Source organism: Candoia aspera, chromosome 3 (assembly GCF_035149785.1).
Source record: "Candoia aspera isolate rCanAsp1 chromosome 3, rCanAsp1.hap2, whole genome shotgun sequence".
NCBI classification, from domain to species: domain Eukaryota; kingdom Metazoa; phylum Chordata; class Lepidosauria; order Squamata; family Boidae; genus Candoia; species Candoia aspera.
In genome coordinates, this window is record NC_086155.1 from 147,423,370 (window position 1) to 147,438,523 (window position 15,154).

Sequence of the window (15,154 nt, forward strand, 5' to 3'; positions counted from 1 at the left end):
ATTTAGGATTTGTATTTTGCACTGATTCAATTAAGTACATTGGGATAATTATTCCTTGGAAAATATTTTTTTAATAGAAATGAATATTTCAAATTGTATTATCCAAATGAAAGAGGATATTCACAGGTGAAATACCCTGGAGTTTTTAAAGAATAACAATAATTAAAATGCACATAGATTCCAGACTGATATATATATATATTTACAACAACATCTATGTATATTTTTTTAAAAAAATTAAAAATTGAAAAGGTAATTTTTATAGAAGGAAGAAACACCTAGGATTTCTCTCCAAAAAGTATGGCTTCCATATGGAAATGATGGTTTAATTTTCCTGAGTTTATAGTACATCATTATGAATATTTATTAACTTCAGTAATGTGTCAGAAAAAGGTGATATGTTCCATGGAGGTCTCTGTATTTTTGGTACTTCTAAAATCTTAGCAAATTGTTGGCACTTACTCAGATTATTTTTAAAAATATTTTTCTAATACTTAAGGCAGTTGCACATGTTTTGGTCTTATTGGGAAATAAAAAAATTGATTTTACATATCATGAGAAGTGTATACCTTGGAATAATCTTTATTTTAAAGAAGTAAGAAAAACTTTCTTTTGGAAATGATAGGCTGAAAAGTGCATGTTTACTTTTAATGAGTTAATAATACCTTAAAAACATTTGAAAAATTACAAAAGGAATTTTTTGTACCAAAAAACAACCAAATGACAAAATATTCAGTCCAAACTTCTATTATGTTCCTTGTTTAGCTCTGCATTAGCAGCCTCTGGAACTTAAAATGTTTCAATATACTGAAGAAGGTTTTACAAAAGCTAAACCAACATTAACAAAAATTACAAAAATAAACTTGAATAAGTTTATTTTTGTAATTTTACAAAATAGAATGATAAATGAGATCCAGAATAGAGAATTGGAGTGAATAATAGAAGAAATCCAGAATAGAGAATTGAAGTGCATTGTAAACTCAATGGTTTCAGTTCTTTAAAAATGTCAAGTCCATTTCGTATGACTTCAAATCCCAGTTAGTTTAAAAAAATAAAGTTTGGGGGAAAGTATATTGGACTCCTCAATAGATGTTTTAAAATGTTGACTGTCATCTTTTTATGTTGGAGATGTAATAAATTAGAACAGTTGTTTTTGAACATGTCCAATTCCTTACTGGTTACATATTATGTATTATGAACATGCAGGTCCCTGCAATGAAATGTAACATAAAGATGTAATGTGTTATTAAATTATATACTGAAAGTTTGGAATTTGACTATTTATGAAGAGCTTTAGATGTATTGAGGCTGTAGTGCTGTAAAAAAAAGTGATTTTGTATTCCTAGAAGGATGCATGTGAATCAGATTTTAAAAATTGGTTCAACGAAATTCTTATTTCTCACCCTTTGAACTGGCTTTATATCGACAGTTGGCAAAATCGGACCTTATGATTCCATACAATTTAAATTCAACTTATTGTTTAAAAATTGAAATGTAACAATTTGTGTAGATATAATATTATTATTTTGACATTGTAATAAAGCAATAGAGCTATAAAAATAATCAAAATTTCAGTTCTATTGGCTGCTTTTTAAATGATTAATGTTTTTTCAATTTTCTTCTTTCTTTTTCCATTCTTTTTGTTGTTTTTGCTAAAAATTAAGGAGTCATTTGTACCGCTTAAGTTTTTTAAATATATAACTTTAAATAGTTTAAATAAGTTAAAACGTATTAGTATAATTACTTGTATCATTACTTGTACTGGTTCCAAAATCAATAAAGAATACTTTGAAAAGAAAAAGGAATTGAACTTGACTCAAGGAAGTCTTAACCATAAACCTGGGTATAAAGGATAATCAGTTTCATCTTACAGTTTCAAACACATTAGTTTTCTTTTGAGTTATGTAAAACCAAATATGAGAAAGATAGGGAAGTGTCTTGATAGTGACAAGAATGGAAATAAATATATTTTCAAATAATACTTTGAGCTTTTGCAATTTCTAATAGTACATAATTTTTCCTTGTTTTTTGGAATGCTGTAATGGCTCCCCATGATTATACCACTAAAATCTGAAGACATCTTCCTTGCCTGATGCTGTGCACCATGTAAGATTGGAATTACCATCATTCCCAGGCAGCATGATCATCTGTTGTGCTGGGTAGGAAATGATGCAAGTCCCAGTTCAGAGCAGCACACTAAGCTGGGAATGTCTGATATAAAACTTACTTGGTATTAATTAAAATATACTTAACACAAGTATTATAGAATTATGCTTTAGTGGGTGATGAGTTCTGCTACCAATTTGTCTTCACTATGATTTTAACTTCATTCTAAATTAAGGAAGTGGTCTCATATATTGCTGACATAGAAAAATTGTTTTTAAAATTATTCAAAATACCTGTAGATGCCAGTAATATTATTAACAATTTACTTACAGTTATTGTATCATGATGATTTTATAGTCATTATGAATAAAATAATGATAATGTATGTACATTAACTTCCTAGAATCATCTGGGTATTTCAATCATTCTATGATAATAGTTGGATATTTTATTTTTTGGGGCCTTCGAGTCAGTTTTTGGACAAGCCCTAGGTCACCCACCTGGCTTTGTGTCCACAGCGGGACTAGAACTCATGGTCCACTGGTTTCTAGCCTAATGCCTTTACACCAAACTGGCTCTCTAGGTGGATATTTACAGTTGAAGAATTACAAGAAAAAATCCTGATTTTTATTCTTGCAGTTCACTTATCTGATCACATCTAACTTTCCAGTGGATAAGAAACATTTCTCTCAAAAGGAAAATTCAATAGTTTACTGAAATGGCAAATATGCATAATTGTTTAATATCTTCATTATCAAATCATTGGTAACTTGATAGATACCATATAAAGTGTCCTAGAATAACTGTGGTAAACTAACAAATCTTTGAGAAGGTGGATGCTCAGCTTCTTTCCAAGATGATTCAGATAGTATGACTTTTCTTTTACAATACAGCTGATTACCTACCTTCCCTGTTACTATATACACCTTCTCTTTGGAGTCCTTGATGCTCTCTGAACTTGGTTGCAGACATTTCATTACCCGACTACGTAACATCATCAGTGCTAATGAGTATGGGGTTTGCTCCCTGTTTATATACAGTAGCTTGCCTCACCCATGTTGGTGGGGGTATAGTTTTCTCCTTGGTAGTTCCTCAATTAGGGAATTGTTTTCTGCTTGACTGTTTGTCTGATGTTAATCCCTGCTTATATGGGTGTAGGCTGCTGGAGAGGATGTGTTCTGGACTGTTTCCTTCTTAGCTTTTTTATTGTCTCTTTTGAATGTTGTATAAATGTGGTTTATGTGTTTCTTGATGGCTGATTTGTCTGAATGCCAGGCTTCCAGGAATTCCCTAACATTTTTGGATTTAGCTTGGTCTAGGATGCTCAGTTTTCCAGTTGAAACTGTGCTTGAGTCTGTCCATGTGTTATGAGATTAAGGAATTTTCACTGTGTCTTTTGAACGCTAGTTGGTGTTCAAGGATGTACACTGCTAGTCTTCTGCCTGACTGTCCTACATAGTTACAGTCCTTACACTTTATGCTGTAGATGACTCCTGTTTTTTCTTCTTGTGTTACTGGGGCTTTTGGTTTACTTAAGATGTTTTGGAGGGCTTTAGATGGTTTGTGTGCTACGGTGATGCTGTGACACCTCTTCTTTGCTGTGGCATGACTACAGCATGGGTTTACCAAAGATGCTAACCTAAAATATAATTGGTTAGCTGACTATTCAGCATGTTGTGCAAATACAACAAATATTTATGAACCTAATTTCTTTTAACTATAGTTATAATTTACAATTTCAGTAACACAAAAGTTTTGAGAACCTAATTAAACACAAAAGTGAAAGGTCTTGATCTCCACCTTAAAGCTACGCTGGAGGAAATAAAGTGGATTAGGGTTGTAGAAAGGGGAACTTAGGAATGTTATTACAAGACAGCCTTTGCCTAAACAATATGCTTGAAAAAATTTGAATGTGGGTCACACAGAACAGGTAGAAAGCGCAGCCATGAAACTGGTTCTTTAATTCACTTTAAACTAGTTAACAGCTTTACAGTATATGACCTTTACTGTTTGCAGATTCCAACCATCTAAGTATTAAGAAATATCCAAATAGGATTGATCACTGGTTCATTAATTATGAATAATACAATGCCATTTTAAAAGCCAGAATTATAACTCATAACAAGCTGATTAAATTATATATGTGATATCACAGACATAGGCAACATGCTATAACTGACTGAAGATGTCTCCGCGAACAAGCGGAGATGATGACCACTGTGAAGAATGGAAGATGGCTGAGTAAACCGGTCCTTCGAAGCTCTCTGGAGAAGGAAAGATTGGGAGATTGCCCATGAGTGCTCTGAATGGCAGCTCCTTGTGAGACCATAAAACAGCAGTCTCCCATGGGTTTGAGTGCCAGGAGCCAAACTCACTTTCTAATTACATTCGGAAATGTTCAATTTAACTATTTTATGGATATTAGAGACCTTCAAAGCAGTGAGTTTAATTTGATACCTGATGTTTTCTACCTTCTTTGGGTTTAAGAAATTTTAAAAAGATTGGGAGATCAGAAAGATTTGGAATTTTGGTTATTTTTGATGTAAGATTTGAAAAACAAGTATAATTAAATAATATACTCATGGAAAATGACTAAAACAGAACTAAACCTACATTAGGAACTGAGGCTTGATGAAGGTTGCAAATGGACATTACAAGGAACTAAAAGATCAGGCAGAAAAGAGTTAAAATGGCTAAGCCAGCTATAACTTTTTCTTATCTTAAAGATTTCTTTTTGAAACACGGACTGAAATATTAATAACTAATATCTCAGAAAGGATACAATTTCAATGGATAAACTTTTAGAAGGTGATGAGAAAAACTTTAAAACACTTTTACCTGACACAGACATTATAAAGTTTGAAGGCATGGAAGATAACAAAATTGACATTACCAAAATGGGAATACAAAAGACAAATCAAGAAAAGGATCTGGACATGGAACAGCTGTGACCAGAAATCCTGGACAATGCCTCTTTATGGGATTTACAAAGTAGGTTGGGGAAGCTTTGGAAGCTCCTTTTAAATGCCGAAGTGTGATGAAAGATCAAATCCTGCAATGTCATAGGAATGATTTAAAGGTCAAGACTGTGCAGAACAAAAAGGAGAAATATAAAGTTGGACTATTTGACCAGTGATAAACTATTTATTTGATATTTCTTTGTTGCCTTTTTCTTTTCTTTTCTCTTCTACTTCTACTTCTTTTTCTTTTTTCTGCATCTTCTGAACTTTTATTTTTCTTTGTTCTAATTTAGTTTGTATTAGTTTTTACTATGTTTATTAAAAACTTCAATAAAATTATTTTTTTAAAAAGGATAGGGACGTCATACTTTTATCAGGCTTGCAGCTGGGGAATGCTTCTGACTTCAATATTGTTCTTGCAGAATCAGGCAGATGTTGTGGCAAGGAGAGCCTCTGTCCAGCTTTGGCAGGCCAGTTGTGCACCTCTGCTTAGAGAAAGCATATCTGCCACACTAACTATAATTTTATCACCTCCAATTTGGACTATTACAACTTTCTCTCTATGAAGTAGTTCCTTGGAAAACATAAGGGAATTGCTCACAGTGCAAAAGACAGTGGCCAGATTATTCTCCGGTATGTGCATGGCCCATATTATGTCAGCTGTACATCTGTTGATGTTCTGTACTGGTGCTTACCTAAATGGTTTGGACCCAAGATATCTGAACAACCTGCCTTCTCTTTTATAAATCTTCCTGGAATTATTTTTTCTCCTCTGTTTTTATCTTATGTCTTAATGTCTGCCTCCTTTCCAATGCTCCTCACTGACGTATTTCCTGTGCTTTCTGTACTAAAGAACTAAGAGAACCACACAATACATGTTGTCCCTTTTCATATGCACAGCTCTGCACATGGGAATGTTCTATTATTACCTCTTTCTTGTCAGCAGCAGCAGAGGGGAAATCATGTAATATGTTACTGGAGAGTAATATTTAATTATATTCATCTATATTTAATTAAATTTAATGAAGCTTGATGACTATCTTTCTGGTTTCAGCTACCCAAAATGAGAAAACCACGTATCTTAAAGAACTGGTTTAAACTTTCTTTCCTGAAACATGATATATCCTATGTTTTAACTATGATTGTTTTCACAGCATTTAATATTTTGCTTCTTTACTTCTACCTGAAATTACAAGTTTATGTCCACATTTTAGCTGAAGAAAATAAAAACCTTTTAACTGTTAACAGATGAATATGAAAGTATACTAATTATGCAAATGCACGCATTGTATATGCAGTCATGATCCTAAAAGTAGTGTCACGACTTGTATATGCACCATCGATTTGTTTGCTTGTTCCATTTAATTCATTCTTAATGGAACCTGTCGCAATGCTTCAAAAATATTTTAGAATAGCTGCTACAAGTCAATAATACATTTTAAGCCATATAGCATTACTTTCATTACTTTTCTCAATGTACAAATTGGCTGAATGAAAACACAATTCTAAAATACAGAAATGTTCTAAAGGAATCTATGTGAAACTACATTATATTGATAATATGACACAGTTCTAGATTACCCTATTATTTATAAATTATAAATGTGAGAAGATTTAAAAGCAGAATCACTTTTGGTTTAGAATTTTTTTTTCTTTTCTGTGAAGTTTTATTTTCATACCCAGGTATTAAAAGAAAAAAAACTATGCATATAGATGTATTGATTGTGTTTTGCTCTATTTTAAAATGCAGTTAGAGATTTATATAATAACCGAGCGTTCTACTTCACCTAATAGCACATATCACCTGTCTCTTTGTCAATGACACTTTTAACAGCATCTTTTTATTAGAAACACAAATCAATACACTCAAAGGGCTGCAATAACTACCTTTAGGCAATTCGTATTATTTCCTTCTTTATATTCTGGCTCTAAGTAACTTATTACCATGAATGGCATGAAAATGGCAGCCTGTCACAATTGATTTTTTTTAGTCTAAGTTTTTTTATATATAATTATCTTCTTACTAAATAAAGGTCTAGTTTATAAAAAGAAGCCTCAAGTTTCAGTTCATGATAACTGAGATGTCTTTTTAATAGCTCTTAGGAAGATTATTGCTTAAGATTAGTGGTTATTTGCATAGTTTTAAATGAAAAACTCCCAAGGTGCAGAGATGTTCTTTATCAACAATTAAATCATCATAATAGTATTCTGACTATAGGAGAGACTGTTATAAGCTCATATTTGGGAATCAGAAATTTCAGAGAACTACATGATATCCTAAGTTCTATTATGAGTTTATTGAAGTATTCTCTGGTAGAGACATAGAGATATTTATTTATAAAACTAAAATTTGAAACAAAATGATGCATGGATAGAAGTCTGGAGATGCTAATTCTGTACGGCCCCTCCTGCTGCATAGCTACCTCTCTAACCAAGGTAATTCCTCAATGCAAAGGAATTCAAGGACTGCGGTCCTAGAAAACTTCTGATGCTCAGCTGTTGGAATGGACTGAATTACATTGTCTTTGTGGAAACTATAGAGACAATGTTGTTCATCAGAAAATCAGGGACTATTATTCAATCCACTTATGTACTCCCAGAAAAAATAATATCATTTTCTGAGAGACCTTTTTGTTCTTGCATTGTTCCTGGATTTCCAGGTGGCCCATTCCAGGGCAAAAACAAATAACAGCTGCATTATTCTTGAACTGGTTGAGCTGACAAATATTACCAATGCTCTGCCAAGAAAATTAGATACTATTGTAATAGTGTCTATAAAAGGCTGTCCTTCTAGACATCTAGAGCTCAGTTTAAAAGGAACTATGGCAAATAGCCTGCTTATCTATGCAGATGCGGTAATCCTATCACACCTCTGTTTAAAGACCTATATTGGTTGATGATTCTTTCCCAAGTTCAGTCTACATGTTTGGGTTTTTCATTTAAAGCTATAAAAAGCTGAGGGCCGATACATAGATCATTAAGAACCTGTCTAGACATTAAGATATGAAGAAGATACCATTCTGAAGATACCATCATTCTCAGAGTCCTGCTTGATGGACACAGGAAAGTTATTGGTCCTAAGCTGTGAAAAATATCCCATTTGGAATTCTATGCTCTCCGTTTTTGGAACAGTTATCTAGACTTCTCTTCAGCTTAAGTTTTTGAATAGTTTTAATTACATTTTAATGATTTATTATCTTAACCATGCTTTTCACTACCAAATGGCTACATTATTTTCTTTTCTTTTGCAACTGAGTGGCTCTTTCAAATGCTTTGCACATTGCTACTATATAGCTTATTTAAAAGAATATTTTATACCGCACTTTTATGTTGTACACAATGTTAATACGTTGAATATAACAGGTGACATATATTTTATAAAGTACAGTATCTACCACGTAACTACAGGTAGTCCTTGTTTAGTGACTGTCTTGTGTAGCGACTGTTCACAGTTACGACCATGATGGAAAAGTAACTTTACGACTAATCCTCACATTAACAACTTTCACTGGTCCCTAAAGCAAAGGAAAGCTGAAGTAAGATCATAAGCACAGTTGCAGTTTCACTTAGCAAATGCTTCGCTTAACGACCACATTGCCAGTCCCAATTGTGGTTGCTAAACAAGAACTACTTGTAGATCAAATAGATTTAGAGTTCACTGTTTATATTTAATATGCAATCAGATTTCAGGGCCAGCACTATGGGCTTTTGAAAGAGGATGCAACATTATTTGCAACCTAGACTGTCCAGGAGATGAAGAAACCTGTCTTTTGACAAGGGAACTATGAAAATATTTTTTTTGTCATATTTCACCATGTAAAGTTGACAGAGTGGTGTCAGGAAGTAAAAATACATTCTGGTCAACTTTGTCCTGTGTAATCATAGAGGTAGGCTGAGATGGACATCACCAATGCAACAAGGCAAAATACAAAACCCACTAAGTCAGAGGGATTTTTAAATTGTTATTTTAAAATATTTTTATGTTGTGCTTTCTTATTTTTGTTTTTAGGATGCATAACAATTCATAACAAATGAAACCTTCAAATCCAAATATGCACATTAAAACAACCAAATCAAAGCATGCAGCAACAGAATTTAGCAGTAAAAGGATTCAAGTGTAGCCAGATGAGCCTTGCTGAGTAGAACCATCCAAAGATGGGCCATAATGTCTCTACTTACAGCATGTCACATTTCACAAGGGAGGGGCAAGAGCTTCCAAAGATTACTTCAGGTTTATGTTGGAAAATTATATCTCCCCTCAACTTCTTAATTCCGAATGAAGGCAATAGACCTGTTTTTTTTTAGTAACACTGGAACATATTACCATGTTTTCATTATAAAATTCTAATGATTAGCCACTTTTTCATCAAAGATATCCAAGGCAATATTTGCAAACTTAATTGTAATAAAAGCAGCATATAAACTCAAGAAAAAGTCTTAAAATACTCAGATCACTACAGCCAAATCATATTGGGGTCTAGGAAGGACCACAACCAGTTCAACTTCATAAGCTAATGACTGAAGATACTTGGACAACCAAAGTAAAATTCAGAGACACAAATAGTCCCAGAATGCTGGCTTGTTGATTTTTTTTTTTTAGTGGGAAGGCAGTGTCACACAGACTAGGTTGGACATAATGTTTCAAAGCTCTCTTGCAGATTGGGCTTTAATTTATGCAACCTTATCCTTCTTTTTATGAGCCAGTTTGGTGTAGTGGTTAAGGCATCAGGCTAGAAACTGGGAGACCATGAGTTCTAGTCCCGCCTTAGCCACAAAGCCAGCTGGGTGACCTTGAGCCACTCACTTTCTCTCAGCCCTAGGAAGGAGGCAATGGCAAGCCACTTCGGAAAAACCTTGCCAAGAAAACTGCAGGAACTTGTCCAGGCAGTCTCCAAGAATTGGATATGACTGAACTGATTAAAAAACCCCCTTCTTTTTACTGACACCAGGTAGATCTGCACTACCCACCTGGCTCTATGTAAGAAAAGACAGCTCAGTAACATCAGAACGCTAATAATACTTCACTCCAAATCTCTAGAAGATATCATCAGTTTTATCTAAATGTTATAAAATGTAATATATAGAACTCTGTATAGCACTGTGGCATAACTGTCATAGCGATGAACCACAGAACCCCAATTCCCAATCCTCCTGACTTATTTCAAAAGCATACTTTTGCTGTTGGCAATAACTGCTACTGAGAGGTTCAAGTTTAGTAGCAATTTGAATCCTTTATTTCAATCTCAGTCCCAGGTGAAAGAGATCATGACAGAACAGGTTAGAGATAGATCCTCATGGATAAAATCCCTCTATGTGGTCACTAGGAGTCAAAAACGACTTGATGGAACATAATATCAAAATGTGTGTGTGTGCACGCGCACGTGTATATGTGAGTGGGTGGGTGTTTGTGTGTGTGTGTATATGTTTATATATAGGTATATGCATATATACTCACATGCACATACCCATTCACATACCAAATCAGTGGCATCTGGAAGACATGAGAAAGCTGGCTACCATTTTCAACAGCATTTAAAAAAAAGAACTCTGTGATCTAAGTGACAGAAATCCTATTAAATAAAAAAAAAACCAGCAGGTTTATTTAAGGTATTCTTTCACTGTCTCCATTCCTATATTTTATTCATTTTATTTACTTATGATCACATTTATATGGCCGCACATCTCACAAAAAGCAACTCTGGGCGGTGTACAAAACAGGAACCTTCAAAGCAACGAAAAAGTAGAGTACTAATCATAACTGACTAGCTTTCTATATCCTCTGCAGTATTTTTTATGGCTTAGGTCCTTAGCACCTTTCAGCATTCTTTCTATCATTCACAGACCCAATATGTCTCCTATTTTTTTTCCACCATATTATTTCAGGCTATAGGGAGTTAATAGGTACACACCATTCTGCAAAGCTTGTTTTCAATAATCCTAGTGGATTTACAGCTCAACAGAACCATCTTGAGACCATAACCGAGTTTGAGCAACACAGCAGTAATGTCGTCATCAACTATTCTCTGAATCTTTGGCACACTTATAAAAGCATCTCAGATTTTCAAAAGCCCAGTTTTATTCATGGCTAAAAATAACTAAGAGTAACTAAGATATTTAAAAAATTTACACTCTTGCTTAGGAAATTATGTACTTCATAGCTTAAAAAGTTGATCCTTACCTATAAAATAAAAGCATACATGGAGACTATTCTTTATGAAAAATAAAATGCGACAAAATAGTTATCTGCTATAATCCCTCTGCTGTTAACATCATAAATTTGGAGAGGAACCCAATACAGTATACCATCATGCGCTTCTTCCAGGAGTGGCAGAATATCAATGTTATAAAAACAAACAAGCAAAAAATAAATTGTCAGTGAAGATCATGTATATTAGGACAGTGCAGCAATCTGGATTGAAAAGAGAAAGATGATCTGGAGCACACATGCTGTGTGAATCCAGAAAAGACTTCTTTAGAGAGCTGCTGACAGGTGGTGAGTGCCCACAGATACTCCAAATCACTCTCTCTCCTTCAAATTCAGATTGATACACTGCCCTAAAACAGGAGAAAACAAAAGGAACCTAATGCTTTATTTGGATTTTAAATATGATGTTTTTAATATGAAAAGTGAATTAAAATTGTAAGTATGTTTGCTTTCTTTCTATTAAAACTGAAACCAGCTTACCTTATTCTTTGGATTTGATGTGTTCATTACACTTCGAGTCTCTTTTCCAGTGTAAATAACAACACCAATTACTGTTCCTGGAACAAATATGTGAAAGAAAGTGGTTATATGAGAATATTAACATACATGTAATAACTGAACATTTCAGAAGAAATTAAAAAATTAACACAAGCCTATATTACTAACTGATATAAAAGTCTCTTCAAGTTTTTATGACATAAAAACTAGATATTCAATGAATGACAAATGCATAAAAGGTAAAGGTAAAGGTTTCCCTTGACATTAAGTCCAGTCGTGTCCAACTCTAGGGGGCGGTGCTCATCTCCGTTTCAAAGCCGAAGAGCCGGCGTTTGTCCGTAGACACTTCCGTGGCCATGTGGCCAGCATGACTACACAGAACGCCGTTACCTGCCCGCCGAAGCGGTACCTATTAATCTACTCACATTTGCATGTTTTCGAACTGCTAGGTTGGCAGGAGCTGGGACTACCAACGTGAGCTCACCCCATCACGTGGATTCGAACTGCCGACCTTCCGATCGGCAAGCTCAGCAGCTCAGCGGTTTAACCCGCAGCGCCACAAATGCATAGGCTATCTAAAATGGAAGTATCTTCCACGCCAGCATTATCATCATCTGTGGACAAAGCAGGAACATGCTATAAATCCTACAAAGTAGGTGGTTCCTGGCCTCCAACACCACTCACGTGGCACCATGTTTAGTCAACTGACGTTTCAGATGCTGTTGTCAGCCCTCCAAGGTAGACCAGACCTGAACACTAAAGTCATGAATTCTACAACTACTTTTATTATAGGGTTACACTAACAGAATCTTGCAACTCAAAATGTGCCTTCCCCCTCCCTGCCTTTATCCTAAAGAGAAATAGGGAGGGTCCAGTCTGAGATACTTTCTCAAACTCCATTCCTGCTTTGGGCTGAGATAACTCTTATCTGACTTTTGCCTTGGCTGCAGCTCTTCCTCCTCTTCTTCAAGGTTATTCTCACAGCCCATTACAGTTGTCTTTAATGCAGTCCCATGAGTACATTTCAGTAATAATGGTTTTACATAATGCAACTGCATAATTAGACATGATCCTGACATTTTGTTGAATAAGAACTTGCAACCTCCCTTTTAATTTCATTTATTTATTTATTTTTAATCCTACCTTTATTATTTTTATGAATAATTCAAGGCGGTGAACATACCAAATACTCCTTCCTCCTCCTGTTTTCCCCACAACAGCAACCTTGTGAGGTGAGTTGGGCTGAGAGAGAGTGACTGGCCCAAGGTCACCCAGCTGGATTTCGTGCCACAAAGGCCAGAAAACATCCAAATATAAATATTTCATCTCAGACTTATTCAGACCTAAAATGCTTTCAGATTGTTCATATCAAAATTATCTACCATAATTTCTAATCTACCATCATGTAAATCTAATGAAACAAGGTAAGGACTTTTTGAAGAGTAAAACCTAGAAGAAAACATTTCATGATTGTATATGGCTATTCACTTCCATCATGCTGGATTGAGAATATGGGAAATGTTCAACATAATGATTTCAAAGGTAGTAAAAGCAACATTTGGGAATATGAACAGGTATTAAACAAAAAAGAATCTGAGGACTTTTTTTTAAAAGGCTAGGTTAAAAAGTGAATAAAAATGTGAAAACTGAAATATTGCACTTTCTCACATATTTTCAAACTATGCATTTTTCTTTACCTGAGGCAACAACAGTGCTTGCCCATAGTGTATTTTCTATGCTTAGGCTCTCATGAACAGTTGGATCACTGTCTTCCTGTAAAAAAGAAAAATGATCAGCTTCTAAAACTGTATTTCAGAAGTACAGATTTATTTACAAATATGTATAGCAATATTAAAACACCAAAATAATGACCCAGAATAGAAAAATTATTGCCTGTGTTATGTTATCCAGCCTTACAATGAATGAGAAATAAATTAAAAAATTCATAAAAATTAATTAATTAATTAAATCAATCAATTAATCCATTTGTATAGCTGCCCATTTCACATTTGTGACTCTGGGTGGCTCACATAATTAAAAACAACCAAATAACATAACCAAGAAACAAAATCCAAAAATCAGTAAAACACAATAACCTCCTTTAAAACCAACTTAAAAATCAAAATTACAGCTGAGAAACAGAAAAAGCGGGCAAGTGAATGTCATGAATATAACCATCTGGCAGGCTCTGACCCATAACTGGATCCCCAGGCATGTTGGCCCAACCATATCTTTAGAGTCTTTGGGGAGGCAAGCAGGATTGGGGCCAGTGTTCCAGAGGGCAGGCGCTGCAGCAGAAAAGGCTCTCCTCCTAGGTCCAGTCAGATGACACGCCTTAATAAACAGGAACTGTAACATGTCCCTTCTGTTGGATCTGATGGGATGGGTAGATGTGACAGGGGAGAGGTGGTCCCTCAAATAACCCGGCCCCATGCTATGTAGGGCTTTATAGATTATTGCCAGCACCTTATATTGAACCTGGAAGCAAACTGGCAAACAATGCAGATTGTGGAACAGAGATATAAAGAGTGGTGGCCCTGGAGTGTACATAACTGCCTACACAACTGCATATTGCACCAGCTGAAGCTTCCAGATGCTCTTCAAGGGCAGCTGCAGGTAGAATGTGTTGCAGTAATCCATTTGGGAAGTGACCAGGGCATGAGTGACTGAGAGTAAAGTAGAGCCTCCTGGTCCAGGAATGGGCACAATTGGTGCACAACACAAAACATGACTGCCATGTGCTCTTTGAGCAGGAGTGATGAGTCCAGAAGGACTCATGCACAGAGTCTATTTGGGTAGTGCAACCCTATCCAGTTCCAAAGATGGTTAGTCCCCAGAACCCAAAGGCCCCAAAACTCAAAGCTACTCAGTCCTGACAGACTTGAGCTGAAGCCTATTGTTCCCCATCCAGACCCTCAGTCTCCAGACACCAGGATAAGATGTCCATACCATCACTTAATTCACCAGGGCAGAGATGTATAATTGGGTGTAATCAGTATACTGATGAAACCTCACCCCATGGTGATAAATGACCTCAACCAGTGGCTTCATGTATGTTAAACAGGAACAGAGAGAGTACCCAACCCTGTGGGGCCCTGTAAAGCAGGCACTGAGGGCAGGAGGTCTTGCTCCCAATCAACACCAACTGGAACCAGCCCTGGAGGAAGGAGGAGAACCAGCACAATACAGTGCTGCCCACCTCCACTCCATATAGCCAGTCCAGAAGGATACAATGGTTGTTGGTATCAAAGACCACCAAGAGGTCAAGAAGAGCAAGGATGGTCCCACTACCCCCATCCCCCTCATACCAGAGGTCATCCAAAAGTGCAACCAATGCTGTTTCCAACTCATACCCCGGCCTGAAACCTGAAGGGGTCCAGAAAAT

The 15,154-nt window shown here is 35.5% G+C and overlaps 1 protein-coding gene across 1 annotated transcript in view; it reads right to left on the reverse strand.

Annotated features, from left to right (window-relative positions):
* Nucleotides 1-15,154, reverse strand: part of ATP9B (ATPase phospholipid transporting 9B (putative)) — a 172,587-nt gene that overhangs the window by 80,024 nt on the left and 77,409 nt on the right. The window contains exons 10-11 of the mRNA XM_063299021.1: nucleotides 13,467-13,542; nucleotides 11,752-11,828 (exon numbers count right to left, since the gene is read on the reverse strand). Of these exons, the coding sequence (XP_063155091.1) occupies nucleotides 11,752-11,828; nucleotides 13,467-13,542 (153 nt within the window). The remainder of the gene's footprint in view (nucleotides 1-11,751; nucleotides 11,829-13,466; nucleotides 13,543-15,154) is intronic.